This window comes from Kryptolebias marmoratus, linkage group LG19 (genome assembly GCF_001649575.2).
Source record: "Kryptolebias marmoratus isolate JLee-2015 linkage group LG19, ASM164957v2, whole genome shotgun sequence".
In the NCBI taxonomy this organism is placed as follows: domain Eukaryota; kingdom Metazoa; phylum Chordata; class Actinopteri; order Cyprinodontiformes; family Rivulidae; genus Kryptolebias; species Kryptolebias marmoratus.
Genome location: NC_051448.1, coordinates 14,065,888 through 14,093,344, shown reverse-complemented (window position 1 = coordinate 14,093,344; position 27,457 = coordinate 14,065,888). Strand labels below are relative to the sequence as shown.

Here is a 27,457-nt window from a genome sequence, read left to right as displayed (position 1 = left end):
GGGTGGAAACTGTTGCAGCAGCTGAAGTTGTGCAGCACCTTCAAAAAACACATCCACTTGCTAAAAGTGGTGATGACTTATTAATACTCAGCAACTTACAATGTGAAAGACTGGATAAAGAAGAAGACAATAAAAATACAGGACAATCAGTTTTTTTTTTCCTTGCGCTTTATGATTTCGAAAGCAGTTTGCTCTGATTTTATTTGTATTAAAGTCAAAAAGATGTTTCCATGAATTTTAAAACAGGCTCTCATTTTGACACCAGCTCAGTTCTGACAGGCTTCAGGCACTCGCTTTAAGTTAGGAACCAAAACAAGCCTTAGCTCGCTCAGGATAAAATGATGGTATGGATCCGGTTCGATTTTAGTCAACAAAAATTGAGCAAAAAGCAGGTCAGCAAAGACACTGTACTGATAAAATGTGAACTAAAAACCAACCAAAAAGTGCCGACGTCGAAAAGCTTCAATCAGAGAAAACTTTCTTCAGCAACTAGGTCAGCTAGAAAACAAAACGAACATTCACATTTTTGTGCCGCAACAGTTGTTTTCTGAAGCTGATCGACTTGGTGTAAATGTCCCCGAAGAAACAAAACGAATCAAAACTGGCGAAGTAGGAGATGAAACAAATACACAAATAAGACTCCATCTTTCAAACCAGTCAACTCTAAAATGCCTTTGATTTGGCAACGGCAAAACTACTTCCATGGTGACGAGACGAGTGCTTCTGGCAGAGTCCTGAGTCACAGACTAACAAGTCCCGAGTCTGACTTATCCTCTCAGCACAGGTTGTTTAGTATGTTCAGAAACAGCGTCTTATCACCTCTCAAACTGAGAAAAGGAGTTGTGAGACTGAACAGTTCAGCAGCCAGGCAGAGTCTTCTAGTGTGGAGGGGGAGCAGGCAGAGTGTCAGACGCGCTCAGAGTAGCAGGTTTTTAACTTAGTTAGGCACCAGCTGCTTCGTGCAGCGGGGCGGGTCGAGTCACCAGTCTGTGTTTTCCTGGCTTCGCCCTCACTGCTGCTGCTCCTCTTCCTCCTGAGCCGGGCCCTGGCCTGGCGTTTCCTCCTGAGCCTCAGGCTCAGCCTGGGCTTGTGGCTCCTCCTGCGCTTGTGGCTCTTCCTGGGCTGCTCTGGGAGGGGGCGCGGGGGCAGGGGGGCGAGGTGGCACGATGATTTGGTGTTGGCGCTGTCGGTAGGCGATGACTGTGCCCAGCAGCAGGGCGATGACAGTCATGAGGTAGAGGTCCCACTCCGGGCCCAGAAGCTGGTCCAGGTCCACCTGATCAATCAGCTCCTTCAGCTTACAGAAGTCAAAGCCAGAATGGGAAGAAAAAAAACAAAAACAAAGCATATGTGATTAATACCATGTTCGTCTCTAATAAAGTAGTTAATAGAAAGATTGAAGAGCGAGCCGAGTTACTATTTTAAATACAAACTGTTGTCAAATAGTTCCACTTACATTAAGATCTTGCAGGTACTGCAGCGTGTAAATCAGACCCAGCTTGCAGAGGGCCAGGAAAACTGGCACCTGCGCATCAGGACTGGCTTCAGCTGCCATGTCGTAGAAGCGCTTGGCTAAATGAATGTCCTGCAGAAAACACATTTGAACAAAACGGGAACTGTAGTCATACATTCCTACATGAAGGTAAACTCAAACAAACAAAAGGAGAGACGAACCTGTTTGATTCCCAGGCCTTTCTCGTGCATGTAGCCCAAGTTGAACATGGCCTGGGCCCCGTTCTGCTGCTCCGATGCCAGTCTGTAGTGAATGACAGCCGTCTCATAGTCCACATCCGTTCCATATCCGTAGAAGTGATAGTCTCCTAGTTTTATCCTTGCCACAGTGTAACCTTAAAACAACAAGTACAAGTGAAGTTTTCAAGGAGTGAAACATTTTATTCCTGAACTAGTTTTTCCTCAACTTCATAATATATATTTTGAATTATGTGACAATATCCTGTATGCTTGCTGATCCATACAGTAGAGGAAGGTTGAGTTGTAACAAAGTGTTTTGAAATTATACTTTTAATTACCTGCAGCTACAGCTTCGTGATGTGACAGCACAAGTCATTTGACTCTCTGCTCTGGTAATTATCTGATAATTAAATTCAAATCAGCTTTCAGACTAACAGCAAGAGTCTTCATAGAACTGAAGTGATTTTCAGTTTCATTACAGTCCCTGCATCTTTGAACTGATCAAACCCTGTGTGGCACAAAGACTTCCTTGGGTGATAAATTTGGTTGTCAGGCAAGTTGAAGCACAACTATACATTACCATAAAATCCACAAATGCAGCCTAAATTTGAGAATTAACTAAAGCCAGAGTCTCTTCCAGTACATCTATACGACTGCCAAACTTGCCTAAGGACAGTTCAGCACACTACAGAGGCTGGGGATCAAACCCACGACCCACCGGCCACCCTATCCACTGGGCCAAGCTGCTCCCACATCTGTTCATTGTAATTGGCAAGTTTTGTCTTTTCTTTTTGTTAAATGTTCAGGGAATACTCACAGTAAAGAAAGTTAACATGTGAGAAGTATACTCCGTACACTTAAAAATGAGATTGACTAAATATCCGAGGACTCACCTTGTGCTGCAGCTCTTGTCCAGTGGAGTAAAGCCCGAGGGTAAGTCTCATTCTCACTGAAGATCCTCACTCCTTCTGTTTGTTACAATCCACAGACAAAACATTTCAAACGGCCGTTCAAAGTGATAGAATCCCCTGGTGAAAAGCAACGAACGTCTTTGTTGTCTTACTTTGGTCCAGGATGAAGGCTACGTTGCTCTGAGCGACTTCGTAGCCCTGCTCCGCCAGCAGTAGATACTGAACCAGCGCGGCGTCCGTCTCGCCCTCTTTAAAGCTGCCGTAGGCCATCATCAGACGTTCTGACCAGCGACCACGCTCACACACGTTCTTAAAAAGCTGCCATGAAGACCAACACATCAACACAAACCATTTCTATTAAACAGTATTTATGAAAGATCTGCCAGCTAACATGTTCTACATTACAAGCTAAACCATTAGAATGAACTTGATGCACTTCAGTTACTGATGGAGAGAGAAGAGCAGCAGCTCCGGAGCGACTTACCTCCACTGCGGTGTGGCAGGAGCGCATCACTCCTGTACCAGTAGCGTGCATCTGCGCCAGGTTATAGAAAGCCAGGATGTGGCCGGCCTGGGAGGCCAGGTTGAAGAATTTGAGTGCCTGCTTGTAATCGCGCTTCACACCAATGCCATCTGAAGAACGTGAGGCAGGAGAAAACTATTATATTTACATAATAAGAGAGGGGGTTGCTAGAAAATAAACTGAACATGAGAATAATGGATGAGACGATCAGGCGAAGGATCAATTCACAAATGTGGCACTTTCTGCAACACTCACTGTAATACATGGTCCCCAGCTGGAGCTGGCCATCCACCCAGCCCTGCTCCGCTGCTTTCTGGAAGTATTTCAGGGCCAACTCGTAGTTCTGAAGTGGAAAACAATATTTAAAATGACTGACGAAAGGTTTTAGGTTTTCAATTTCAGTTCAAGTAACGTGTCAAAACAGTGCCTTACCACTGGAACACCCCTTCCATACAAGTAAGCCATGCCCAAGCCACTCTGTCCCACTGGATTACCCTGAACATAACAAAGTTTTAGTTGTCAAAACAATTATTCACCTTCAGCTCAAATAGAGGAAGAAAAATCTGTCCCAGCCATTTGTGATTTTAGAAAGAAATGCTTCAATTTGCACTAATACAAACAATAAAAAAAGTTGATTATCCACTTGAGCTTTGTCTTATTTTTTCATCTTTACCATATCAGAAGCTTTCTTGAAGTACTGCAGGGCTGTCTCGTTGTCCTGTGGGAGAAACTCACTGCCCTCTGAATACATCTGAGGAGAAAACGATTTAAAAATCAAAATAAGACTCTTTAAAAACACCTGGTTTAAAAAATACAGATGTCAAACTAATAGCTTTGTTTCTTTTGAAAGAAAATCTTTAATTTGTAGTACAAATATTTACAAACACTGAACCAAAAAAGATGCAAATCAGAAACTAAAATCCAACCTTTAGTGACTATTACTGTACAAACAAATCTTATTGCTACAATAAAAAAAATTTTTAAAAATGTGAGACACCAGTCAAGTTAATAAACCTCCCTCACCTTGCCGAGGAAAGCCATGGCGTGCGTGTTCCCTGCGTTTGCAGCCTGTGTGAAGTAGTCATACGCCCTCTGTTGGTCAGGAGGCAGCACAACACATTCAGCAGATCAAAAAAAAAAAAAAAAAAAAACACCACCAGCGAGAGAAAACAGCTATAAAAGAATATTACCTGGTGGTTCTGTTCTACTCCACGCCCTCCGTGCAGGTGAAGCTGACCCAAACCCACCTATCAGTGAACATGGGAGGTAAATATATTTAACAGAACAGAGACTGTCTGAATAAACATTTTGAGATATACCGGTACACACATCTGAATAATGGGTATACATTCTGTTCATCTAAATAAATAGATAAATGTATGAATATACATTGGATTCATTCAAACTGCTTCCTCTTCATGTAATTAGACAGATGACATCTTGAATAACAGAAATGTGAAGGACGCTGAAAAAAAAAAAAAACATTTTACCTGAGCTTGGACATCTCCTTTCTCAGCCAGAAACTGGTAGTACTGGATGAGGTCCTCCTCCAGCATCCCACTGGTGGAACCCGGGTTTTCCACCTCATCCAGCAGTCTGATCCTCTGCACGGCTGAGCCCCCCGTCAGGGACACGTCGCTGGCCACTAAAGTGAAAAAAATAAGACAATTTAAGATTCATTTTACTTAATCGGGTTATTTGTCCAGTAAGCACCGAAACGAAGACTAAGAATACTGCTTACCGTGATTTGCAACAAGTCTATAATGTGTTAGTGCTGACTCACAGCTCTGAGGAACGCCCACACCTGCCCAGTATCTGTACCCCTATTTAAACGTAGGAAGTAATGTCATTTACTGATGATGTAGAAACAACATGTCTGTCAATGCAGCAGTTATCTGAACTCACCAAAATCATGTGAGCTACTAGGTTTCCTCCCAAAGCACCAAAGGTGTAATAAACTAAAGCCTGAAAAACAGAACATGAACGTTGTGCGTTGAGGTTAAAATGACTGAATTTGCTGCAAGAGAGACGCAAAGTAAAGAAAGTACCTTAGCTTGACTCGAGTTAACTCCAAGTCCTGCTGCATACAGAAAGCCAAGAGCCTAAAGGAAAGTAAACAATATAGCCTTAAGTTGCACACCATCTGTATATTTGCCTTTTCAGAAAGTAATATTTAGATTTTTGTGGGAGGTCTTTACCATCTGAGCTTTAGGTGAGCCATCCATGGCAAGTTTCTCAAACATTTCTCTGGCCTTCGTGACATTTTGGTTCAGGTAGTCTCCAAACAGCATGGCGTACGCCACCTTCTCTGTGGCTTTCTGGTGGCCTTTCTCTGCCACCTTTAGCAGCTTTTCGTACAACCTGAGAGAAGTCAGACAAAGCAGCAATGACTCAGATGGAGCCAGATAATCAAACACAATAAAAAAAACATTATGCGTGCACGACAAGCTACGCTGTGACATCCAAAACAAATAAGGATGTGAAGTCACGTGAGCAGCAGGCTGTGTCAAGGCAGAAATGGCAAACATTTTCACTAACACCAAAGCCACAACCAAGGAAATAAACTTCAAGAAAGGAACTGACTCTTTTTTCTGAGTCTTCCTGGTGGAGACATTGAGCATGTGCAGAACTGTCTGATACTGCTTCTCAGCCTCTTCAGCCTGTAGTCTCTGCTGGGCCTGCTCCTCCGCTAAAACAAACAGAAAAAGCCACAAAAAAGCCTTTAGAGAGAGATGGGGGGGTTCAGAAAACTGCCTGAGAAATCCATCAGCTGGGCTGGTTTCTGTTACCTGGAGTTCTGAAACTCATCAGTATATTTGACCAAATTTACAAATCATTTCCCCACCGCAAACAAATAAACTAGTCTTTAAACCAATAAAAATGTTTTCTGTCCAGCTCATACAATTGTTCAGCATTGTTGAAAGACATACTTAAAGTAAGGAACACTTACTTTCACAGAAACCCCACTTCTTATCCTGGTCATAGTTGTAGGTTGTGGCACACCACAGCCGTCCATCCCCCCGTCCTTCAGTGGTACAGTCCGAGTACTCCTTGTCCCGAAACACAAACGGGAAATAACAAGGCTCTCCATGGGACGTGCCTCCATTCACCAGAGGAACTGAAAAGAATACATTAAATATTAATAATATATGATAAAAATGTTGTTTTTTAAAACAAGAACAGCACAGATTTAAACCTCATGGCTAAATATATGTGTTTCAATTCATCTTTTTCTTAAAAGAACTAAAACGCTTGTACAGGAACATTACAAACAATGCCCGAGTAAAATGATGTAACCGACTGCAACAAAGGCCACAGGTGCAAGACGCTGATAATATCTCATGGGATTAAACCGTTTACCCAAACTGGAACCGACATGAAACCACTTTGCTCAGAGTTGGCAAACGAGAAAGCAAGTTAGCATGTTAAGACTCAAAAGATAAAAAAAAATAAAAATTTATTCTGTTCAGCAAAACATCAGCTTTGGAGAGACCGTTCTCATGACATAAGTACTGCTGCTTCATGTAGTTTTAAATGCAAAACCCTTCATGTTTTTAAAGCTCAGACTAATGCCACTAAAATGTGTCATTTTTTTTCCAACCACATTTTTAACTCATGCAGAATTTAACTTTATTTTAACGAATAAAAAAAATGCATTTAGAAATAATTCTAAAACTGTACTGCCTGAGAACAAAACTAAAATCTCACTTTTTCGCAGGAAAAACAAACACCAGACAGATTTTTTCAATGACACACTTATCATAAACATGACATTTTAAAGTTGTCATTAAATGTTTTCATCTTCATCCTGCAATGAGCTGTGTTCCATTGTCTGCTCTAAACCATTCCCTGTAAAATGTTCAAATTAAATATGCGGTTTCTTTTCTTTACTGTACGGCATTAAAACAAGAACTTACCTTCCTTTGGTTTCTCCTCCACAAGAGGCGGTGGCTGTTCAGGTAGCTCCTCCTTGTCCTCCCCCTCTGCAGGTGACTGTTTTTCCTCCTCTGTTTGAGAGACGTCGTGACGAGAAGTCACAGATGCACCCGCCACGATTTTTGACATAACACGATCATCTTCCTCCTCCGAATCCGGGTCATGGTAGGACTATAAACAAAACAGGAAGTTGTTGTGTTGAGTTGTGTATAATCGTGCAAAGTCCTTTTTCTGTAAATATGTCAGCTACTAAGGATGAGTAACTGAACAACAACAAAAAAATTAATAAAAAACCTGGCACTCTGTTTGCAACTCAAACATAACTAGCCTTTACTTTTGATAAATGTAAAATCAGTATCAAACAGCTTATTACAAGTGCAATGCAAGATCTGAATCCCTTTCACTAAAAATAAAACTATCAAAATGTGTTAGATTGTTGGCTGTGGATTTTTATGAGTAGCTATAAATGCAAAAGTGTCACGATGAGTCATCCAGCGTATTTTAGCCATTGTACATCTACTCTCAAAGTGGGTCTTTTTGTAGCATTTGCAACCAGCCTTTAATTTTTATGCAGCTTCACTCCTTTCCACATACTTGTTACTGCATATTTTCCAACAGATCTACTATAAACAACTTCAAATTTGCATTTATATGTATTGAAAAGGGGGTTGGGTTCTCCTGTATTGTGCAGCTCTTCTGTTCAGCATGTAGACAATTAAATAACTATAAGCAAAAACAAAAACTGCCTCACACAGACACTGCAAAACAAAACAAAACAAACCACAGCAAATAATGATCTTAAACGTGTGCTGTTATTAAATGATGAGTGCAACAGATTTCATGAGTCATAAAACATGACATGTCGCACCTTTAACTCTGATCCGTCGTTCTGGTGTTCATCTTCATCTGAAACATAACAGTGAAGCAGTAAATTAAAGCTACTTACTAACAGCTGCTTGCAACAGCTAACCACATCGGTCCAAATCTTTGTGCAGGCATAACAAAACCCCTCCCAGGTCATACTTACCAGCTGTCAACCCTTTGACAGAAACTATGAGAAGAATGGCCATTAAATAAAGCGCTCGTGCTGTCTTCAAGTCTCTCTTGCAGCCCATTGTGGACAAGCTAACCATCTGCTAGCTGCAGCTATTTCCACCGCCACACATTCAGTTACAGCCGAGTCACCTCATGAGAAGAAACACAAATGAACTCTAACACACAAACCCGACCAAACGGAGCCCCAACCGAACCGACTTGGTTAATTTTAGCCACCTTAGCTGTCAAAACAAGCTAACAAATTCCAGTAGAGTAGTACAGCTGGTATGACGCTAAGCTAACAGGCTAGTTTTAGACAGCCACATAAAACACTGACAAAACGGCAAACTACCTCCCCGAGACGCATGTTATTGGTCTGAAAACAAATTGCAAAGTACCTACGGATACGCTACAACCTCCGAACTAAAGAACACTCTTTGGAAAAAGAGATTTTGATTCATATATTACATACACATACTACTTTACGCAGCTACCCATAAGCCCTCTCATAGACACTTCTTACTGAGCAAGCTGCACCAATCAGAGGGCGCTCAGGGTGACAGCAGCCAATCAGAGAAGGGCAAACATTTGTCAGCCAATCAGCTGAGTACACAATTATATTTCCAAGTGATGGGCTGGTCCACGACACCAAAACATGCAAAGAAGAAGAAAGTATCGCTTTCCGTTGCATCAGTAGCTTCTGAAATCATAGTTTTAGGATAAATATAAATATGAGAAAAAGAACGTTCGGCACCCGCTAAATGTCATTTTTAACACAAGTGGTGAAAAGCAAAATAAGCACACCTGAAAACTTACATTTTGTCTGTGTTTAACAAAATAACATTCTTTTCAAATTTAACCGGAAAACTAGAACTACTGTCTTTATAAAAATAAAAAAAGCCAAATTTAAAAATAGATCTTAATGCAAATGGCTAACTCATTTTAGAATCTTTATAAATTATTAATAACTAGCTTCTTCTTCTTTCGGCTGTTCCCTTTTCAGGGGTTTCTCCACAGTGAGTCATCCTCCTCCATCTAACTGTCTTCTGTGTCCTCTGTCCTCACTCCAACTACCTCCATGTCCTCTCTAACTACATCCATATGTCTCCTCTTTGTCTTTTTTCTGAACCATGACAAAATGATTTTATTTGGCAGCTGGCATATCAGCGTCAGGAAACAATTTAAGCAAAGTTTGAAGTTGGCTATATCACATTTTTCAATATTATCTGAAAGTAAAGTGTGCAAATAGGACACTGAATTTAATAGAATATAGATTAAAACAATAATAATCCTCACTTAAAAAATCAGCAATGATTTTCATTTTGCTATTATTTCACTTTTAATATAATCAGAGAGTACCAGATTTGAACACCTAATGAACAAAAATTCATGGACACTGAATATTATTATGACACTTTAAGTCAGGCCTTTACTTTTACTTTTATCTGTTTAGTTATTAATTTTTTATGGCACATGCAATTGAAGCAAAATCTGCAAATATGTTGAAATTATATATTACTTTTATTATATTTAGCTTCAAACTGTCAAATAAGGTTCTAACCGTTTGATTTACTGAATCTTTCTGAGTAATAATCTAGTACTATTGAGAAGACATCCTCCAGCGTTAACATTTAACTACAGATCTGAAGACCGTTTTGTTTGAAGCCGCTGAACAAACAGTAATAGATTCTAAATTGCTCTTTTCACGCGTTGTTTGAATCGACTGCAAATTATTATATAAACTATTTTCCTTCTCTGTACAGCCCCAGATGGATGCTGAAGTCTTCACAGAAAGCCACATTCAAGTTTGAATGAGAGCAGATTGGTAAAACCCAAGCCAGGAGTTATCAATCTGACCTGTCAAAGTACAAATCTGCAAATGTAGAAGCACTCATACCAGAACGTGATAATTAATAACTGCATTTTTATTTACAAACAGTCTTAGTGGTCATTTAGTCAAAGGCAGCAAGACAAAGACATGATTTTTGTTGTTGTTGTTGGTAAGAATCAAAGTAAACAACTTGTGTTTTACAGTGTTTAAATAATACAAATGATTCTTCAGATATTTAAGCCTCCGTAGTTTTCCAGAGCAGAAACATTTGCGAAGTTTGACTTTTCAGTGCATTTATAATCCTAGGCAGGCTGGTGAAACGATGAGAAACTACAGACTTAGATGAGGCTTTGTTGAAAGCGCAGCGTGTGCTAACAAGATGAGGTTCAAAAATATATGATTTAAGACACAATATGTGCAAATGCATCATTTCATAGGATCATACAAAAAGACAGCAGATTATTTGTTTAAAACGTGCACTTAACAGTCCAACTTACAATTAAAACAATCAAGTCTTTGGTACAAAAAAACGGTACAGTTGATTTATTTTATGTGAACCTGAACACACGCTGTAAAAATGTATAAATGTGGTTTCTTATCCTCTGTGCAGGAGTATCAAACTGATTTTTGTAGATAAATTCCCACATTAACACACTCAAACATCAATGGTTTACAATAGATGAAATGTACCTAAAACCATTTATGTCGTCACTGCATGCCCTGGCTTTTCTGTAATCCTTAAGACTTATTGCACGACACTATTTTTTTAATCTATTTACTGCAAACAGGTTAAAATAACAAAAAACAATAAATCACAGTACAGGAACAGGATGGATTTTCCCCACAGTGGATATAGATTTAAAACAAGCTTTTAAAAAAAAGTGGTGTACTTTTAGTTAACTTTTACATTCTTCAGGTTAGTGGTAGTTGACGCCCAAAATTTGATTTAGCAGCATTTAGGCAGCTTATAGACAAAATGTGGAAATGATTACCTTCAATTTTAGTAAAGTTTTCATAACTTCACTGGGCTTTGATTGATCTAAGAACAACTAATAATTTGCGACATGATAAAGGGTCCGAATGCTCCCAAAAAGTACAGCGAACCAGCTGCAGTGTCACATCAGGATCCAAGCAGGGACGTGTCGATACGTTTTATCGCTGTATGGTTTTAATGACCCACTCTGCTGTCGGGTTCAGCTGGTAAAGGTCTTTCATGTACGTCTCCCCGTCGAGGCATCTCTCCTCTAGGAGAAGAACGGACACAGAAAGGTGACAACGAGCACGCATCTTGAACTTTCATCACCTTTCTGTGACGGTACGAGGACTTACTGATGTTCCCACCGATCTCATAAAGACACAGATCCTCTTTCTTCATTGCCACCGAACTGGGAGGACAAAGAGAGAAAGGTTTAAGGCCCTCAGGCAAGTTTTCGTAAAGCAAACAAGCAGCACGAGGGTGCAGACATTACCTGTCTTGGCTGAGGAAGCGAGTTAAAACGTCAGCAGCCTGTAAGTCTTCTGTCAGCTGAACTGCCATGGAAACCTTATTGAACTGGGGGGCTTGAACTCGAATGAATCCCTGCGAGTTCTCCTGGTTGTAAACAAAGACGTGCAGAGCCCGATAAGAGAAACATACGGTGGATCACATTTCTATAAACACGTCAGTAAAAGAGGCCATAACCCTAAACACTGTCCTGACGGACACACTAATACTCACGTTAAAAGTGCACTTTGGGCAAGTTAAAAAATGTGACTTGAATAAACGACTCCTCTTCTGTTTAATAAACTCAAATAAGTCTTTGGGTTTACAGAGACGAGTCGAGTGTTCCTGGTACTTGTCAAGAGGAACACATCCGTTTCTCTGTATGTTAATTCTCAGTAATTGTTTAAAAGAGGGGGCGGTGTGTCTTTCAAACAATTCCTCTGTTAGTGATCAACCAAGAAAACAATAAAACAACAACAGACAGACTGTAAATCAGATGCTTATTCAGTTTGAAAGAAGGAAAGTCTTTAGGCTGCATGCAATTAATTTATTGGCTTTGTTTCTTTTAAAAATAAACACCTACAATTTACACAGCGTTGTAACTTCTATAATCTGTGTTTCCTCAGAATAAGTCACTGGCCACTAAGAGATCAGGATGACTCATGTCTTACCTCGGGGATAGTTCTTTCAGATGGTTTGTCGGTGGTTATTTTCTTCAGCAGCTTCCGTACGGCCCGTTCTTTAGGCTGTTTTCGATGACTTTCCATGTTCTGCTGTCTGACCTGGTTCAAAATAAACTTTGGGATCTAGATGATACAGATGCACCCTTTTTAGTGTATAGCACTTCCAGAACACAACAGGCAATATCTGAAGCTTTTTTTTTTTATCTCACAGTCCACAGAAGATTCTGGTATCTGATCAGCAGTCGGACAATGTTGGCCGTGCTGGTCGCCATGGAGAACTCCTGCTGCTCGGTCACCTTCGACCGAAAGCCTTTGAACATGAAGATGTTGGGCGCGATGACGACAGAAACGTTGTTCAAAGTCATCTTGTTGTTGGCTTGGTGATCGATCACGCGCTGGAAAAACTCCACCAACGCCTGCGAAGTGACATTTACGGTCAAAAAAAAAAAAATGCTAAACTGTTTAATAAATTAGGGGGGTATAAATAAGAAAACGAGGCACAGCTACCTTTAACGTATCCCGACTGGCCTCGGGCAACAAAAGGACCAGCAGGTTCAGAGCCTGCAGCTGCTGCTTCTTTGTGGGGAACTCTGTTGTTATACAAGCAGAATAACACAGCAGGATCAAGATCTCACTGTCTGATATACAGAACACTGCACAGGAAAGCTCAGATACACACTGTTGACAGCAATGAAAGCATTGAGGTACTCCACAGTCAGCAGCGGATGGGGCAGCTCCCTGATGAACAGCTTCAAAAGGCTAGCGGCGTCGTGCTGTTTCAACTGTTTCCACGGAAACGTCCCGTCGTAGAAGGACGACTCAAGCTCCTGGCACAGTAACTGAATCAAGGGAAAACGCGCAACAAGAAGCATGCAGCTTGAGTTAGTTTTAAAGGTGATGGTGTTATTATCATCGGGAGAATTAGTATATTTTTAGGAGCGACTGCAAAGGGACACACCTTGACTCTAGTGGCCGCTCCGGGGATCCGTAGCAGCCCCTCGGTGTCTAACCCTTCCTCCTCGATATGATTTATGAGCTAGTCATGAAAGAGAAAGCATAAAGGTGAGGTCAAACTCCACAAGTGAAACGTTGTGCAGTGAGCAAAGCAAACTGCAAAAACCTAAAGACAAGATTACAAGGTCATTGAATCGGCTAAAAATCTCTGGATTTCTCCCTTCATCCCTGCTATGAATTTAAAATATCCAAGTCTGACATATGACTGACTGGGATGCTCACCCTCTGCATGATAAATGGCACTTTGGTTCCAGGAGCTCGCTTCTGATCTTGGTCCAATAAAGTGTTAAGAGGCACACCGAACAGACCGCTTTCTGCCCACACATAAAAAAATACTAAAACTCATTTTGGATACTTTAGAAGTGTGAGAAGGTGTTTGAACAGAAACAGGTTTACATGTGGCTGTATTTGATACTTTTCCCTTCTTGTGTTCCAGTTTTGTTCAGCGTTCTCTGTGTTTCTACCTTTAGTCTTAACTTTGACAGCTTTATGAGCCTTGAGGTCGATCCCGGCCGTGTCGAACAAAGCAGTCACCTCCACGAGAACGAGCCTGAGCACCTAAAAGATCACAACAACATTCACACTAAATTATCATCAACAGTGGCTAAAAGAACTAAAATGTAAACTCTAAACTTTGGGTTTCGGTCGCAGCATTTGCTTACCTTTTTCATATCCAAAGGAGACAGGTCTCCTGTTTTGGTTTGACCCGTTTTATCTCGAAGGAGCTTAAAGTTCTAGAGATGAAAAATAAAGCAAAAAGGGATTACAGGGCTAATAGTGACTCTAGAAGAAAATAATAAAAATTTACATTCAGCCATGCCATGCATAGAAACTAAAAAGTCATGGCTCACATAAGAACTGAAAAGTAAATTTATCTGCACTACCATCTTGGAACACCAGGGGTCACTGCAGCTCACAAACGCTCCCAACCAAACAAACAAACCTGCTGGTTGCTAATAATCAACACAGCATACAGCTAAACTGACATTTTAAGTCTCATTATTATTTAAGGAAATAGAAACCGTTATTATTTGCCAACCCAGGCTGTAAAATACAGTGACTGAATGTTCAATTTTCAAGTTTTAAAAATACAATAAAGACCTAAACATTCCCACTGAGCTGCCTCTGGTAAACACAGAACACATGGATCAACTAACTTAAAATGGATTCCAACGAACTTGTAGAAAAATCTGCGCCTTTGTTTGCACAGAGCATAAAAAGGGATGTGCACATTTCATAGCTAAGTGCTAATGACTCACTGGTAGTTTGTCATCAGGCGCGTTCAGGCTGTTGTTGACCTTTGACCTCTGATGGTTTTCCCGGTAGGAAAGCGCCTGCTCTGAGAACGCCACTTCAACATTCAGCTCCGTCTCAGTTTCTGTGAGGACACATGAAGAAATGAAAGATATGCGACCTCCCAAGGAGTGTAGTCCAGACGTGTTTGTGCTTATTATGTGTAATTACAAGATTCAGAAATGCAGAAAATAGGTTTAATTTGTGTTTTATCTCACTGCAGCTGAAAAAGGAAGTAAGAGACGTCAGTTGATTTTACTGCTGCTGTAAATTAACCCACAAAATTTGAAGGTTTAACATGACTTTCATCTAATTTACAAATGTGTAAAATATGCACTAAAATGTACCTACCTAATCAGCAGTTAGAAACTGTTATTATAATCTGATAACATTACAGGATGAGTAGTTTCCTTATATGCCGTAGCTATAAATATCACTTTCCTCTACAATTCTGCTGGAACTCTTGTTGATACGTTGACTCATTTCCTTATCTGCACCAATATATCATCGGGTTTGTGTGAATTATAGTTTGATGTTTGAGTTGCCAGCCAGAAACGTGTTTGCATATGGTTTGTGAAAGTCCGTGCCGACGGTTCCACGTACCGACTGTAGTGGCATTTTTCGTGGCATTTTGTCTGTTCTCTCTTCCCCCTCTGAGTTTGTGAGGCTCGTCATCCTGCAACCGACAGAACAGCGTCGACACGTCACTGCACGGCACACAGCGTTCAAAAAGTCCCAGGTCTGCAGAACACTCTCTTACATATTTGCCTTTTTTCTGTGAAACTAAGAAGATAAAACTGGAGGACCTAAATCAGTTCGGACTTGCTCTAAAGTCAACTGTTTTTGTTTACAAAGTGTAAGAAAAGTAATAAAGTCGATGCAAAACACATTATTGAGAAATTATGTGGTCAGTAAATAAAAGAAAGCTGGTGGTCTGACTGGGTTAATGAATAATGACACACTGCTGCTGAAGTAAATCACCGATTCACCGTAAGATGATAAAAAAAACAAGAAATACTGGAGTTGTGGCGGAGGTAAGTTTAGTTCAGGTTACTGCATTACAGCCGGAGATCATGACCTTCAGTTTTAGTGTCCTGATGACTGATTCCTGACATCAGATGGAAAATGAAATCTTTCCGAAAGGATCCATCAGAAACAAAAGCAGTAAAACCCCTACATTCATTAACTTCTTGAGAGTAAAATGAGAAGACTAATACAAATGTAACGTCCTCTGAGTAAAGATCGACCTGCTAACAAGAACTACTTTATCTAATAATAAACAGGGCTCTGCAGCTCTTGGAGCCTCGATGCATTCAGGCAGTTACATTTTTATTTAGAAAAACAACCAGAAGTCAGTAATAAAGTGGATTGTTTTGGACTTGTTCAGCAATTCTGCACTGAATAATCCATATGATCACTCCCTGCGTCAACAAACGCCCCACATCTGACATCATGGACGCCAGAGTTGCTATTTTTTGGTAAATAGTACACATTGTGTTTCTAAGTGTCTACAATACAAACAGAATACCTGAGGACACCAATCTGATCTTATTTACAACACATTTGATCTGCGTTGTACAGCACAGTTATTTGTTCATTATTGTTATGCATGCAGAGATGGAATTAGATTTTAAATCAGACACAGCTCCTAAACTACTGCTTAAAAATTTAGATTTTTGCCTTTAAAAAATAATTTAAATTCTTAAAGTTCTGCTAATTAGTCAGAGATGAGAAACTTTATTTAGCCCATTACATATGGAATAATGTGATGGTTTGAAACTAAATAAACCCTAGAGAGTTATTTTACTGTGGACTATATAACCCACTTGTTCATCTTTATTCTGTCATCTTCACTCTATTTTTTCAGCCAATAAACAAACAGGTTATAATGTCATAAAAGTACAGGAGCTCAAAGGTTGAATTTCAGTTATTTCCAACGAACAAAGCCGATGGTTTTCTCTTGTTTCCAGTGGTTTTACATCCAACCACTTATCTATATTAGCTCTTCTGGGTTTTTTTGTTTTGTTTTTTAATGTCACAGGTCCAATTCTCATCCTTTATCTGGGCTTCAAATCGGCAAGAGAGAAATTCGAAGTTATTTTAGTAAAGTGAATCATTTTAGCCAAAAAATTTTACATTTACATTTTGCCATGAATTGAGTGGCGGCTTTGCGGCATGCGTGATTCATTTAGGGTCATAGGCCCCCCCACATTCTCATTTTTACAGATGTCAGAAATCCGTCCTGGCCACATTACAAAAGACAGAAATCCATCGTGGCGACAGAAAACTTTAATCTCTGCGTTCACCTCCTCACCTTTTCAGGAGGCCTGAATATGTCCCGAACATCAGGCAGGTGTTGGCGGTTGCGTCGCCGTAGCAACGTCTGATGCAGCGACGCCACCCGGCGTTCTACAGCGGCGGCCTGCGTTCTGGTGAGCGTGGACAGGAACGCAGCGCTGTCTTCTTCCTGTCAATCAATCAGGGACAGACGTGAGGCAACGAGGAGAGCGTCCACCTACTTATTCGTCCACCTAATGCCTTTTTTCCACTAATCTTTGTGTCCCATATGGTGATCAGTATTTGTACATCAATGCTGAGTAGGAGATAAATGATTGACACCTGGTCCTGATCGTCAGCAGCCAATGAATCATCAAACAGCCGTGCTAGCCCCGCCTCTGCGAGCCACGCCTCCTCCTGCTCTCCTTCTGAAAGAAACAAACACTGGAACATAACTGACAAGAAAACAAGTGATTTATTTATGACTTACGAGTAGCACCACTTTATGAAATGGAAAGAAGGATGTAATCAATCAGAGAAAAAAAGAACATGAAATCTGAGGTTTATTTATTACTAAAGTACATTCATATTGAACTACTGAAAACAGGCACCAGCTCCGGGTGACCCGGAATGGAGAAAACGGTAAAGAAAAGGGATGGATGGATGTTTATCGTGATTCAGGATGTTCCTACAGGTACGTTTAAGAGAAAGCGCTGATCCCATACAGATGCGGGCACAGAAATTAGACAGGAAGAGGATGTTTATTCAAGTGAAACTGAGCCTTTAAGGTAAAATGTAACTTCAAACACAAAGACTGGATTTGCATTCTTAACGTGCAATGCAAAGATGGCAGTTTGCACAAGTCTGAGCTTGCACCGTTTTCTCTGCTTCAACACACAGGGCATTCAAATATTTCCCTGTAATCAAACACAGCTGCATAAGATGCAAAACCAATTTTTTTGTGTGTATGGGAGTTCAGATTTAGCAAAAAGACGCTGAAAAAGATGGAAAAATGTAGACAAACTGTTAGCCTCGCTGTTTTTCTTCACACAGGAGTGAAGGGCTTTTTACAAAACTCATATCTGATAATCGGTTCATATTTGAAACCACACACACACACACACACACACTGAAACTAGCTTAAAAGCAGATTCTAGCACTGCATTTTTTTTACTGAGTATCAAACTGAGAATTATATATGTGAACATGTAATAAAAGACAGATCAAATTTATGTCTATTCCACTTCTTCCCATAGATATGGTGTCCAGCACCTTCAGGAACTTTCTGCTGCTCCTCCTCTTGAACTTCGCCCTCTGGCCTCCCCGCTCCTCCTCCTCCGGAGCTGGTGATCTGCTCGACCTCCTTCCAGTAGTCGTCCATCTCCAGCTCGTCCAGGGAGTCCTGCGAAACGTTCCGACACAATGAGTTCGCAGGCCTGTTCTTTTGCGGTTTCAAAGTTGTCGCTCTCGTTTCTGGGCTTGTCTGCAATTTGCCTGCCTTGAAATTTTTTACTCCAAAATAAAAAGAAAAAGTTCAGGATGTGATGCAACAAGTAGATGTAAAATAGAACAAGAACAGCCTGTCAGGACAAGTCCCTACACTGAGCAGTTTCACCGAGATAAAATCCTCACAGAAAAAAACAAACTTTTTCAGAAATTTGCTATAAAAAAAAAAAAAAAAAAAAACTCTGGAAGTTGCTTTAACATACTGCTTCACAAGAGGCAACAAAAAAATCCCTTCTGTAAAGTAAGGCAGACAGCCTGACAGCTTGATGTTAGCTACAGTACCTAATTAGCTTGGTTATAAGCCTCTGCAGTGAGGCTGGAGCAGACTGTTTATTTCTTTAATGAACATGCTACCTCTTGTAGCTTGTTGCAAATATGTTTCAAAATATGGGTGTCGCTCCTCTGCTAGACAAACTATGACTGACCTGGTTATTTGCATCCAGAAAAAAAAAAGCAAAAAGCCAATCTTTTTTCAACAGGGCGGGGGAAGTTTAGGGAATTCCCCTCTTTTGGCTTCGGCACACAGCTGACTGACAACTCACAGCAACAGGTGGGAGAGAGGGAGCCCCACTCTGTGAAACGTATGACTGGAAAAAGCCCAGCACTGTCTCTGTCGTCTCATTATAACTATTTTAAAACAACAGGAATGGCATACGGAGAAACTGCAGCGGTTTAAATGCTGCTTTTTTTTTACCTCGAAACTGTCCTACGCTACCATGTTTAGGGGAAAAAAAATACCCATTTTAAAAGGCAGGTAACACGAGACACGAGCACAACCTTTCTTCCCATTCTTCGGGGCCTACCTGGGAAAAGCTGCGCTGGCATGCGGGCTGCCGTCTGGTTCTGGTATTGGGGCTGTGCCGGGGACTGGAGGAATGCTGGGATCTGGAGCAAGCAGCAGAACTTGAACCGAGGACGGCTGAGGCATCGACGCTGATGGGTTTTACACTATTTGTAGTCGAGGACGGTTCATATTTGTCTTCTTGTTGTGTGTTTGGGTTCTGCTGAAGAGTGTAGTGGCCCGTTTTACGACTGTAGACACACACAGATATATAATAAAAATATTAAAATCTGTTGGTTATATGACAAGTGGGCACAATCATTACAACTCTGATAACTGTTACATTTCTTTATGATAAAAAGGGGGGAAAAAAGCAGTTTTAAGCAGCGCTAGATTACTGTTTCACTTGTATCTGTACTTTGCCCCGTGTTTATCTGTGACTTTATAGCTTATACGTGCACCCATCATAAAAATATTCCTGGGTTATAAATGTAGTATTGTCGGAAAGCTGTTTAAGCCGCAGCAATGTTTCCTTTGCCTTTAATGGCAGGACAAATGAGAGATAGCCTCTGACACGAATCTGTGAGTGTTACTCAGACATACACGTCGGCCAAAGGTTCTAAGTAAAGAAAAGCCAGCAGAGTGTTGAGTTTCCAACCAGCCGGCTCATGAAGGGGAACATCTGCCAGGACGTTCTGCGCATAAACACATTTTCCACAGTTCATTTGCTGTAATGTGCTTTAATGCTTAGCTGACACAGGGAGAGCTGCTAATAATAGCTGAGGACGGCCACATTTACTGAGCGAAACAGTCAAAGTACAAGTTTTTCTGAGCACGTCACTGTGTGACAGTCAGTAAACAACTTAATGATGTTTGGGATTAAAGATTTACAGCTAAAACTGAGAGGAAACAGATGCAACATCACAGTCATCGTATTAAAAAGGGGGTAGAGAGTGCAGGATTTGAAAAGTGAGGGCAAGTGTTCACTCTGTTATCATGGAGTAGTTAGTAGTTTTCACGATTTTTGAGTATAATCTGTGTTTTAATGTCTACAACCTAAATTTATAGCAGCACAAAGGCTTGATGGTTAGCACTGTTGCTTCACAGCAAGAAGGTCCTGGGTTCAAACCCCGGGTTGGACCCGGGGTCTTTCTGTGCGGAGTTTGCATGTTCTCCTTGTGTTTGCGTGGGTTTCCTCCCTCAGTCTAAAAACGTGCATGTTAGGCTGCCTTCAGGCCCAGGCCTCCCTTGAAAAAAAGAGATCTGACATCTCAATGGGACTTGCCTGGTTAAATAAAGGTTAATGAGAATAAAAATCCAAAAAGGGGAAGCTGCAGTCAAATTAAAGCATACAGATGTGAATATTGCCTCATGTTTGGTGTATTTTTAAAGATTCAACAGGAAGAATGTTTTCACAAGCTAATAATTGTAATCTAAAAGCAGACCAATTGACCAATTAAAATAGGACCAATTTTTTGCCATCTTTTACATATTCTTCATTGGCCACATCTGAACATTTTAATGCATTAAAACACTTTAGTCAGTGTGTTTCCTACAATAAAGGTTATTGTCATGACAGGGGTGACAACAGACCCCAAAAGAAGTTGACCAGAACATTAATGCCAACTTTTAAAAGAATAATGTTACCAGAAGAAATGGTCTGAACCTAATTCTTGTCTCTCAGAGCCTTATATTCAATTGGTTACACAACAAAACCTTACTTTTATGTAAAGAAAAAAATCTAATTTGACAGAAATCCAAGAAACCCCGCAGTGCCTCTTTTTAGTAAATCAGACAAACCTTTCAAAAAGGCACGCACATGAATGCACCACCAGATATGGATCACTGGTGGCTCTGTAGTATTCAGATTACATGGCAACAAAAGTGCCAGTCACAAACAGTGACAGGCATCAGTACATGTCAGGGAAAAAAATAAAAATAAACATGGTAAAATACATATACTTCTGAAAAGAGGAACAGCACAGAAACTGCTGACATAATCTCACCACCAGTGTCAGAAAACGTCTGTAAATCACAACATAATTTAGCGTTAGCACGTTAACTGTGTCTCTGAGTCTTTACGTCCCGCTCCTCGCTGTAAGAGGGTGAGCAGCAACACTGTCACAGCAAGGGGGCGTTGACAGTTGAGTTGCCTGCAGCTACGATACGTATTTGTCGTTTTTCCAATCAGCTGCTACTGCATAGAGACTTTCAGCGGACAAGTCGACACGTTTGCAAATCCCCAGTGTAATCTCACACTGTGAGAAACAACACCTGGGTTGTGTACCTGTCAGCGAGGCAAAGTGAGAGAGAGGGAGGGGGAAAAAAACAGTTGATGGCGACGTAAAGGTTTATAAATTATAAATTGCAAATGTAAATAAACACTTGTTTGTAGGGGTGGGAGGTAAAACCTGTTTTTAGATGCATCACGGATATAGAAGATTTGGAATAAATTTTCAATGTCAAAAACCCCTTTTGTTACGTTGATCTGTGTTGCTGCTTTAATCGAGTCACCAGAGCAGTTGCTGCATGGTGTCGTTTGTCCTAACAGAGCTGCCGTAGCTTCCTGTAGTTTCTTTGCTGAACCTTACAGAATAAATGTCTGTAAATTATAGTTGCCATTTTTTATAAAATGGCTGTCTTTAGTAATGACTTTGAAATTAACCTTTCTAAGACAAACACAATGCTAATCGCATTAGCTTTTCTACAGCGTTCTCAATGTTAAGTTAGCATCTATGCTAACTGTTAGCCAGCGGCTTGTGATTATTAGGATGTTTTGACGTTTGTAATAGTGAACTCTTTATTAGGCATGAAAATATATAAACCAGTTTTTATTTGGGTAGAACTCATTCAGATTTCAAGCTAATAAAAATGCATCAATTATCATTTTGTAATCAAATCACAGCCCTCTAAATTGTGACTGAATTGAATGTTGAGTCACCTAAAGATTCCCATCCCCAATGATTTATATTCATGTCTATAATTAGCCACTATAATTAGTCACAAGGACAATCAGCAGCAGCCTGTGGCATTTCTGACAGGAATACCCTAATATTTCTGCCAACATAACCGTGCAGTGTGAAACAAACAACAGTGTAAATATTTCCAAAACATCTCTTTGCATGAAGTGCCCAAACAGTTTCAACTCTGCAGTTGTTTCAAGATGGCACCAACCCACGTCGGTCTTTGCCCCACTTGAACTATCCGTTCGCTCGCCAAAGCAAACTCCATCTACAACAGGTAAGATGTTAGTTCTTCACAACCTTTCCAACAAACGCCACTTCAAAATTTCTGAACTACTGCTTGACGTCAGCAGATCAAACCAGAAAATGTTCTGTTATCATTTACATCTCGAAACATTTCTGCTTAGATATTTGAATTAAAAAATAGCATCTGGTAGCGATTTTATGTTGTAAATAAATAAAGAATTCATAAAAATTCAGAACTTATCAGCCAAACGCCAGTAGATTTTCTACTTAAGCGTGAATTGCAAGATACAACATATCAGGGTATTAAAAATGTTTTAGGTTAAAAAGAAAAAAACATAAAAGGCAACTACACTGATACTGTAGGTCACAAGAAAATCGCCCTTCTGGACTTTTGTTGTCAGGCTGGACAAGTATTGAGTCATAGATAGCAAAACAAAAAGAAAAAAAAAGAAAGTGACCGATGTTTTATATTGTAACGGAAATAAATTTGGTTTGTCACACCAGCCTGAACAGCAGTGAGTTTTTGTTTTACGTCTAAATTAATTTGGAATTACCAGCAGAGAGCGTTAATCCGAAGGCCCGCACTGAGCGAGGCACATACCACAGCAGACTTTCTGCCAAACTCGCCACACGCAGAGTTTGCTCAAAACGTTTCAGCAAAAATACATTTGCTTCTTTCCTCTCCTCTCCTCTCAGCTTCCTCCCGAACCTCGTGGATTATTTCATCTGGATGGAATGACAAAAATGTTCCCGTTTTACTGATTTACCTCAGGAAATTTGGCTTCAATCTGGGAGGCGCGCACATGAGCTCACTTTATGATGAGTTAATCATTCACGTTCACCTGATATTTCAGAGTGAATAACAGCTTGACTGAATCATAAACAGTGAGCTTTTTTTTGATTTTTATATTTGCAAGACAGGATTTACATTTAAGCCTGAAAACACATTCGTAATAGAGATTGGGATTTTGAAGTTTTCACCTATGGTTTGATTTCTCCATTGTATGGTTAAACATTTATGCTTGAGGCTCAGGAATGGCTATTTCTCTCAAAATAGTCATTGTGGGTGCCTCTAACTCGTCTCCAGAGCTCTCCTCTGACAAAAAAAAACCCCATCCGAGACAAATGTTCAGGTTTAAAAACCCATGCTGATGATGAATAATATATTTTTAGAAACTAGTCCGAGTTTGCCCGTCTTCATTTCTAAAGTGCACTCCAGCAAATTAAACCATAAAGGCGGGGGAGGCGGATGCTAAGGAGGGAACAAAGCGGGCCGAGGTGGGTGCGATTAGTAACAGAATAATGTGCATAGTTAAGATTTTTGCAAGTCGTGCACAAGAAAATAAGCTTGGATTTTCAAAAACCGACAAAAAAGCAGGCTCATGCTTACATGGTCACTTGGTTGCAAGCACATAAAACCAATAAACCACTGCTAATAAACTAGTTATTGTCAAAATAGCTTAATAATGTGTGCATCAAGCTAAAATAAAATATCTAGAGCAGGGGTGTCAAACTCCATTCGTCGGGGGCCGCTCTCCTACATGTTTTAGATGTGTTCTTGCTTTAAAACGCCTGGTTTATGGACGACTTGTTGCCATGCTCCTGGAGAACTTGATGATTTGGTGAGGAGGTGATTAAACCGTTTGAATCAGGTGTGTTGGAGCAGAAAAACCTAAAACTCCCAGGACAGCGGCCCTCGAGGCCTGGAGTTCGACACCCCTGATTTAGAGCCTCAATTTATGAATGTGAGGATGGCAAGATGAGACAAATTTATTCTGGTAATTGTATTACAAAGACGCCAGCAGGATTTGACTAAATAGGTTGAATATGCGTCAAAATCCAAAGCTGAAAAGCAAATATACCGTTTGGATTTGAGACACATCTTGGTTCCTAACTGAGAAAACACCAAGAAGTCATATTAAATATTCTCAGACCACCAAGAGTGAGAACAAAAGAACAGCAAGGTGCGATTCGTCAGCGTGAGGTGGAACCTTTACAGTGTCAACATTACAAATCTTCAGTCTCATAGAGGTTAGCCTCCTGAGTAAAACAAACGCGCTAATTTTTAACACGCACAGACGGGCGTTAAAGGAAAACAGAGCCGCAGCTGAACGTTTCCCCACTTTTTTTAAGGAAACACCGCCACCCCGCAAAGAGTGAGTCAAGATCTGAGGCTGCAAGCTCAGATCTTGACTCATGTTTGATCGCACGTGATCACGTGTTCGTGCGTTTTTCAAGTATCACTTCTGCACCAGCCACATTTTTTGGCAGCAACTATTATGAGCCGATTGGAGTGGCATCACATCTAAACCCGTTACAGTTTTAGTTATCGTTGTGGAGGCTGATACAGTAGGTGCGGAGTGTTGCATCTTATATCAGTACTTTCAATAGTTTGCACTGCTTTTACACCACATTTCAATGGGGAAGTTTTAATTTTATTCTACTTTTTGCTGATGGAAACAAAAATTACAATAAAGATGCCATTCTTTTTCCAAGTAAAACAACACAACACAAAACAACGCATTATCGCATTTTAGCTTGTATAAACGGAACGTTGTATAAAGCAGCTAAATGATGGTGTTGGGACGTTTGTATAGTGAAGCGATGGAGAAAATAAAGATCTCTTTATGTTTTAACGACTGGAACTAAACAGAAGACAATGGGAAAGCTACGAGCGACATAAGAGGGGAGGAGGGTGAGAGTTGTGTGTGTGTGACATTTCCATTCAGATCAACAGCTGTCAGCTGGACCACATGAAGACAGAGGCCGCCTGTGTGTCCTCCCCTCACAGCTACAGGTCTCAACAACGACCAACTGGTTGAACACATCAGTCGCCCTTCAGTCTCCATAAACCTACAACATCCGACCCCCGTCTGTCAGAATAATTCCCGCCTTTTTGGACATTTGAATCCGAGTGCTGCTCGACCTTTCAGGGTCCAAGTGAACACAGGCGAGTGTGCTCTCATTACCACTGGCATGTCAAGTCAGGCAGAATGGATAGTTTGGAAAACCCCAATGTGTTGCGGCACAATGCAACCCCACCACCGGGCACCCAGACTTCCTTCCAGCTTGAAACGCAAAGACATCGACGAGCCAGACTCCCTGCAGACCCGTAACCCAAGGCTCTTTAGGTCGGATGTCCCTGCTGTCTGTTTGTTTCTCATTTCCTGACCTGGAGGAAACAATGACGACCAAGCTTCGCCTCAACCTAGACGGGCCTCGCGCACTCTGCTGAGGGAGGGGGAGACAAAGGAAGTCTGTAACGTGACGCTGGCTGAACGAGCCACCTGGAACACATGCACCTACAGCCTATAGCCACACACGCACACACACACACACACACACACACACACACACACACATGGCAGATGGGTCCAGCTAAATGCCAGGTAAACTGGGTTAATTGCAGATACAAAAGGCCTCACAGTCAGCTGGATGAATAGACAAGCCTACTCTGTAACCAAAAAGTTGTTTCCATTCAAATTAAGCTGCCATTCTTCCTGTCCCTGAATGAAGCCCTTTTTAAAAACGGATCCTTACCTCATCATAAGTTTATGAGAAGGCTGGAATGACAAATAAGTCAAACAAACACAGCAGTTACAAACTTTAACTCTAAGAAGTCCAAATAAAAGGTATTTCAAAGTTTCTTTGGACTTTGCTGCTTTTTTTTACTCATTTTCAGTCCAGTACAGGACCATTTACAGAGGAATGTTTATATTATTTTTCTCTGTTAAGCCACTTAACTCTCAGCTAAAATGCATAAAAAGGCTCCTAAACTTAGGAGATGAACCTGTGTTGTGTTGATGCATAGCACACAAGAAAGAGGCTACTTTAAATATGATCTTCAGGTAGTTTTTTACCAGCAGCCTGTCACAAAGGCACAACTTGATCCCACTTCTTTGGTTAAACCTATAATACCAACGAAAACACAGTTTGGCACAAAATAGCCTTTCAGCACCAACACAGTGATTCCCAAGGATAAATTAGCTGAAAACTTGTCTTAATGTAGATAAACAACTGAAAGATGATGCATCTCTCGGGCCCTGTGTCGGTCCTCACTGGAGTTTCTTGGAGACACGACTGTCGGATTCCGTTTGTAGTTTTTGCTCTTTTTCTTTTTTCTCCACATTCCTCATCGTTTTAACGCCTAAGTGCACATTTTGTGACGACTGGACAGAGAACGGGTAAAGAAAGCGGTGAAAGCTTGGAAAAAAACTTTTAAAAGACCTATTCATCGCGGCCATTTTAGAAGATTACAAGAAAGTACGGCTCTTTGAAAGCAAAACGTAAAGAAATTAGGGATGGTTTACAACTGCTGTACAGGACTGAACTGTATACTAGGTAGATCGGAGAGGGCAAAATCTCAAACCAACTGAACTTTGGAGGTTATTGCACAAGAAATACACTTGAATGCCATCATAAAAACACAAATCAATTGGAGTTCTTCCTCAGTGTGGAGCCTCAGATTTGAGAGATTTAATTTCATGATGATCAGCCGTGACCTGGAGGTCTGGGGTTGTTTTTGTTTTCTTTATTTCCTACAAATTCAGTGGGTTTTTAATTTAATATCATCCTTAGGCTTCCAGTTTGTTTTAAGGAAGGTGTAACAAAGTCAAGGCTCAGCTGCTGATTAGGAAATGGGATAAATGGAAAAACATGGCCCGAGGTCAAAGTTCAAATATAAGCTGCCTGTCTTGTGGCACATCCCACCCGGGTCCTGCAGGGTTCTGGACCTCCTGCTCTGACTGACGAACCACCTTACTCAACTTTTCTGTAATGTCAGCACATTCACACAACTCGTGTTATTAAAAAAAGGAAAGAAGTAGGAGAGGAAAACATGACGACCGGCCGCGACCTTTGCCCACTCTGCTCCTACACGCACAACATGACGCTTCCTCTGAGAGCTGCCGCGGTTCGGGTTCCCCACCTGAGCACGTCGGTCTCCCGGTCCGGTTCGGACGGACAGCTGGGCGGGCACGGTCCGGTCTGCGGTATGAGTTCGGCGTTGCTGTGGTAACCCGTCAAAACCACTCCCTGAGCCTGGTGCCGACTCATGTTTCTCTCCTCCCGGTCTTCCTCTGCCTTCACGCGGCCGACATCCGAACACCGAGCCGCGGGTAGTCTGTCGGTCCGTCTGCGGCTCCGGGTCTATCCGCGGGCGGCTCCCATGGCTGGACGTCTTTCGGTTCTGTCTGTTCTCGTCTTTCCCCTCCAGTCGGTGTGTGCCGAGCTGTGGACCGGGGCAGGATTACACGCTGACCGCAGATCAGGGATTGGCCCACA

The 27,457-nt window shown here is 41.1% G+C and overlaps 2 protein-coding genes and 1 long non-coding RNA gene across 4 annotated transcripts; 1 reads left to right on the top strand and 2 right to left on the bottom strand.

Annotated features, from left to right (window-relative positions):
- Nucleotides 1-150: 150 nt before the first annotated feature.
- Nucleotides 151-8,626, bottom strand: sel1l (SEL1L adaptor subunit of ERAD E3 ubiquitin ligase). 2 transcript variants are annotated; one of them, XM_017409295.3, is made up of 22 exons: nucleotides 8,496-8,620; nucleotides 8,090-8,247; nucleotides 7,931-7,968; nucleotides 7,044-7,233; nucleotides 6,077-6,244; nucleotides 5,710-5,815; nucleotides 5,325-5,487; nucleotides 5,175-5,228; nucleotides 5,032-5,091; nucleotides 4,868-4,949; nucleotides 4,617-4,771; nucleotides 4,317-4,373; nucleotides 4,150-4,218; nucleotides 3,800-3,877; nucleotides 3,559-3,621; nucleotides 3,382-3,469; nucleotides 3,088-3,236; nucleotides 2,756-2,921; nucleotides 2,586-2,660; nucleotides 1,675-1,847; nucleotides 1,457-1,585; nucleotides 151-1,297 (listed from the first exon to the last, which is right to left on the bottom strand). In XM_017409295.3, the coding sequence occupies exons 2-22, from the start codon at nucleotides 8,193-8,195 to the stop codon at nucleotides 1,010-1,012; spliced, it is 2,457 nt and encodes an 818-aa protein (XP_017264784.1). In that variant the 5' UTR covers nucleotides 8,196-8,247; nucleotides 8,496-8,620; the 3' UTR covers nucleotides 151-1,009. The 2 variants fall into 2 exon arrangements, with proteins under 2 accessions (XP_017264784.1, XP_037837602.1); XM_037981674.1 differs by having other exon boundaries at nucleotides 8,090-8,626.
- A 1,375-nt stretch (nucleotides 8,627-10,001) lies between these two features.
- On the bottom strand, nucleotides 10,002-27,432 carry arhgap18 (Rho GTPase activating protein 18). Its single transcript, XM_037981633.1, has 18 exons — nucleotides 27,102-27,432; nucleotides 18,988-19,216; nucleotides 17,951-18,080; nucleotides 17,021-17,106; nucleotides 16,716-16,868; nucleotides 15,005-15,077; nucleotides 14,368-14,486; nucleotides 13,771-13,842; nucleotides 13,573-13,666; nucleotides 13,331-13,422; nucleotides 13,053-13,130; nucleotides 12,774-12,933; nucleotides 12,602-12,684; nucleotides 12,304-12,510; nucleotides 12,083-12,217; nucleotides 11,398-11,519; nucleotides 11,258-11,313; nucleotides 10,002-11,172 (listed from the first exon to the last, which is right to left on the bottom strand). Exons 1-18 carry the CDS (start codon nucleotides 27,227-27,229, stop codon nucleotides 11,081-11,083), a joined length of 2,109 nt encoding a protein of 702 aa, XP_037837561.1. The 5' UTR covers nucleotides 27,230-27,432; the 3' UTR covers nucleotides 10,002-11,080.
- On the top strand, nucleotides 17,093-18,382 carry LOC119617999. The gene is made up of 2 exons (XR_005234525.1): nucleotides 17,093-17,372; nucleotides 17,935-18,382. It is a non-coding gene; the product is annotated as an uncharacterized LOC119617999 (long non-coding RNA).
- Nucleotides 27,433-27,457: the final 25 nt, after the last annotated feature.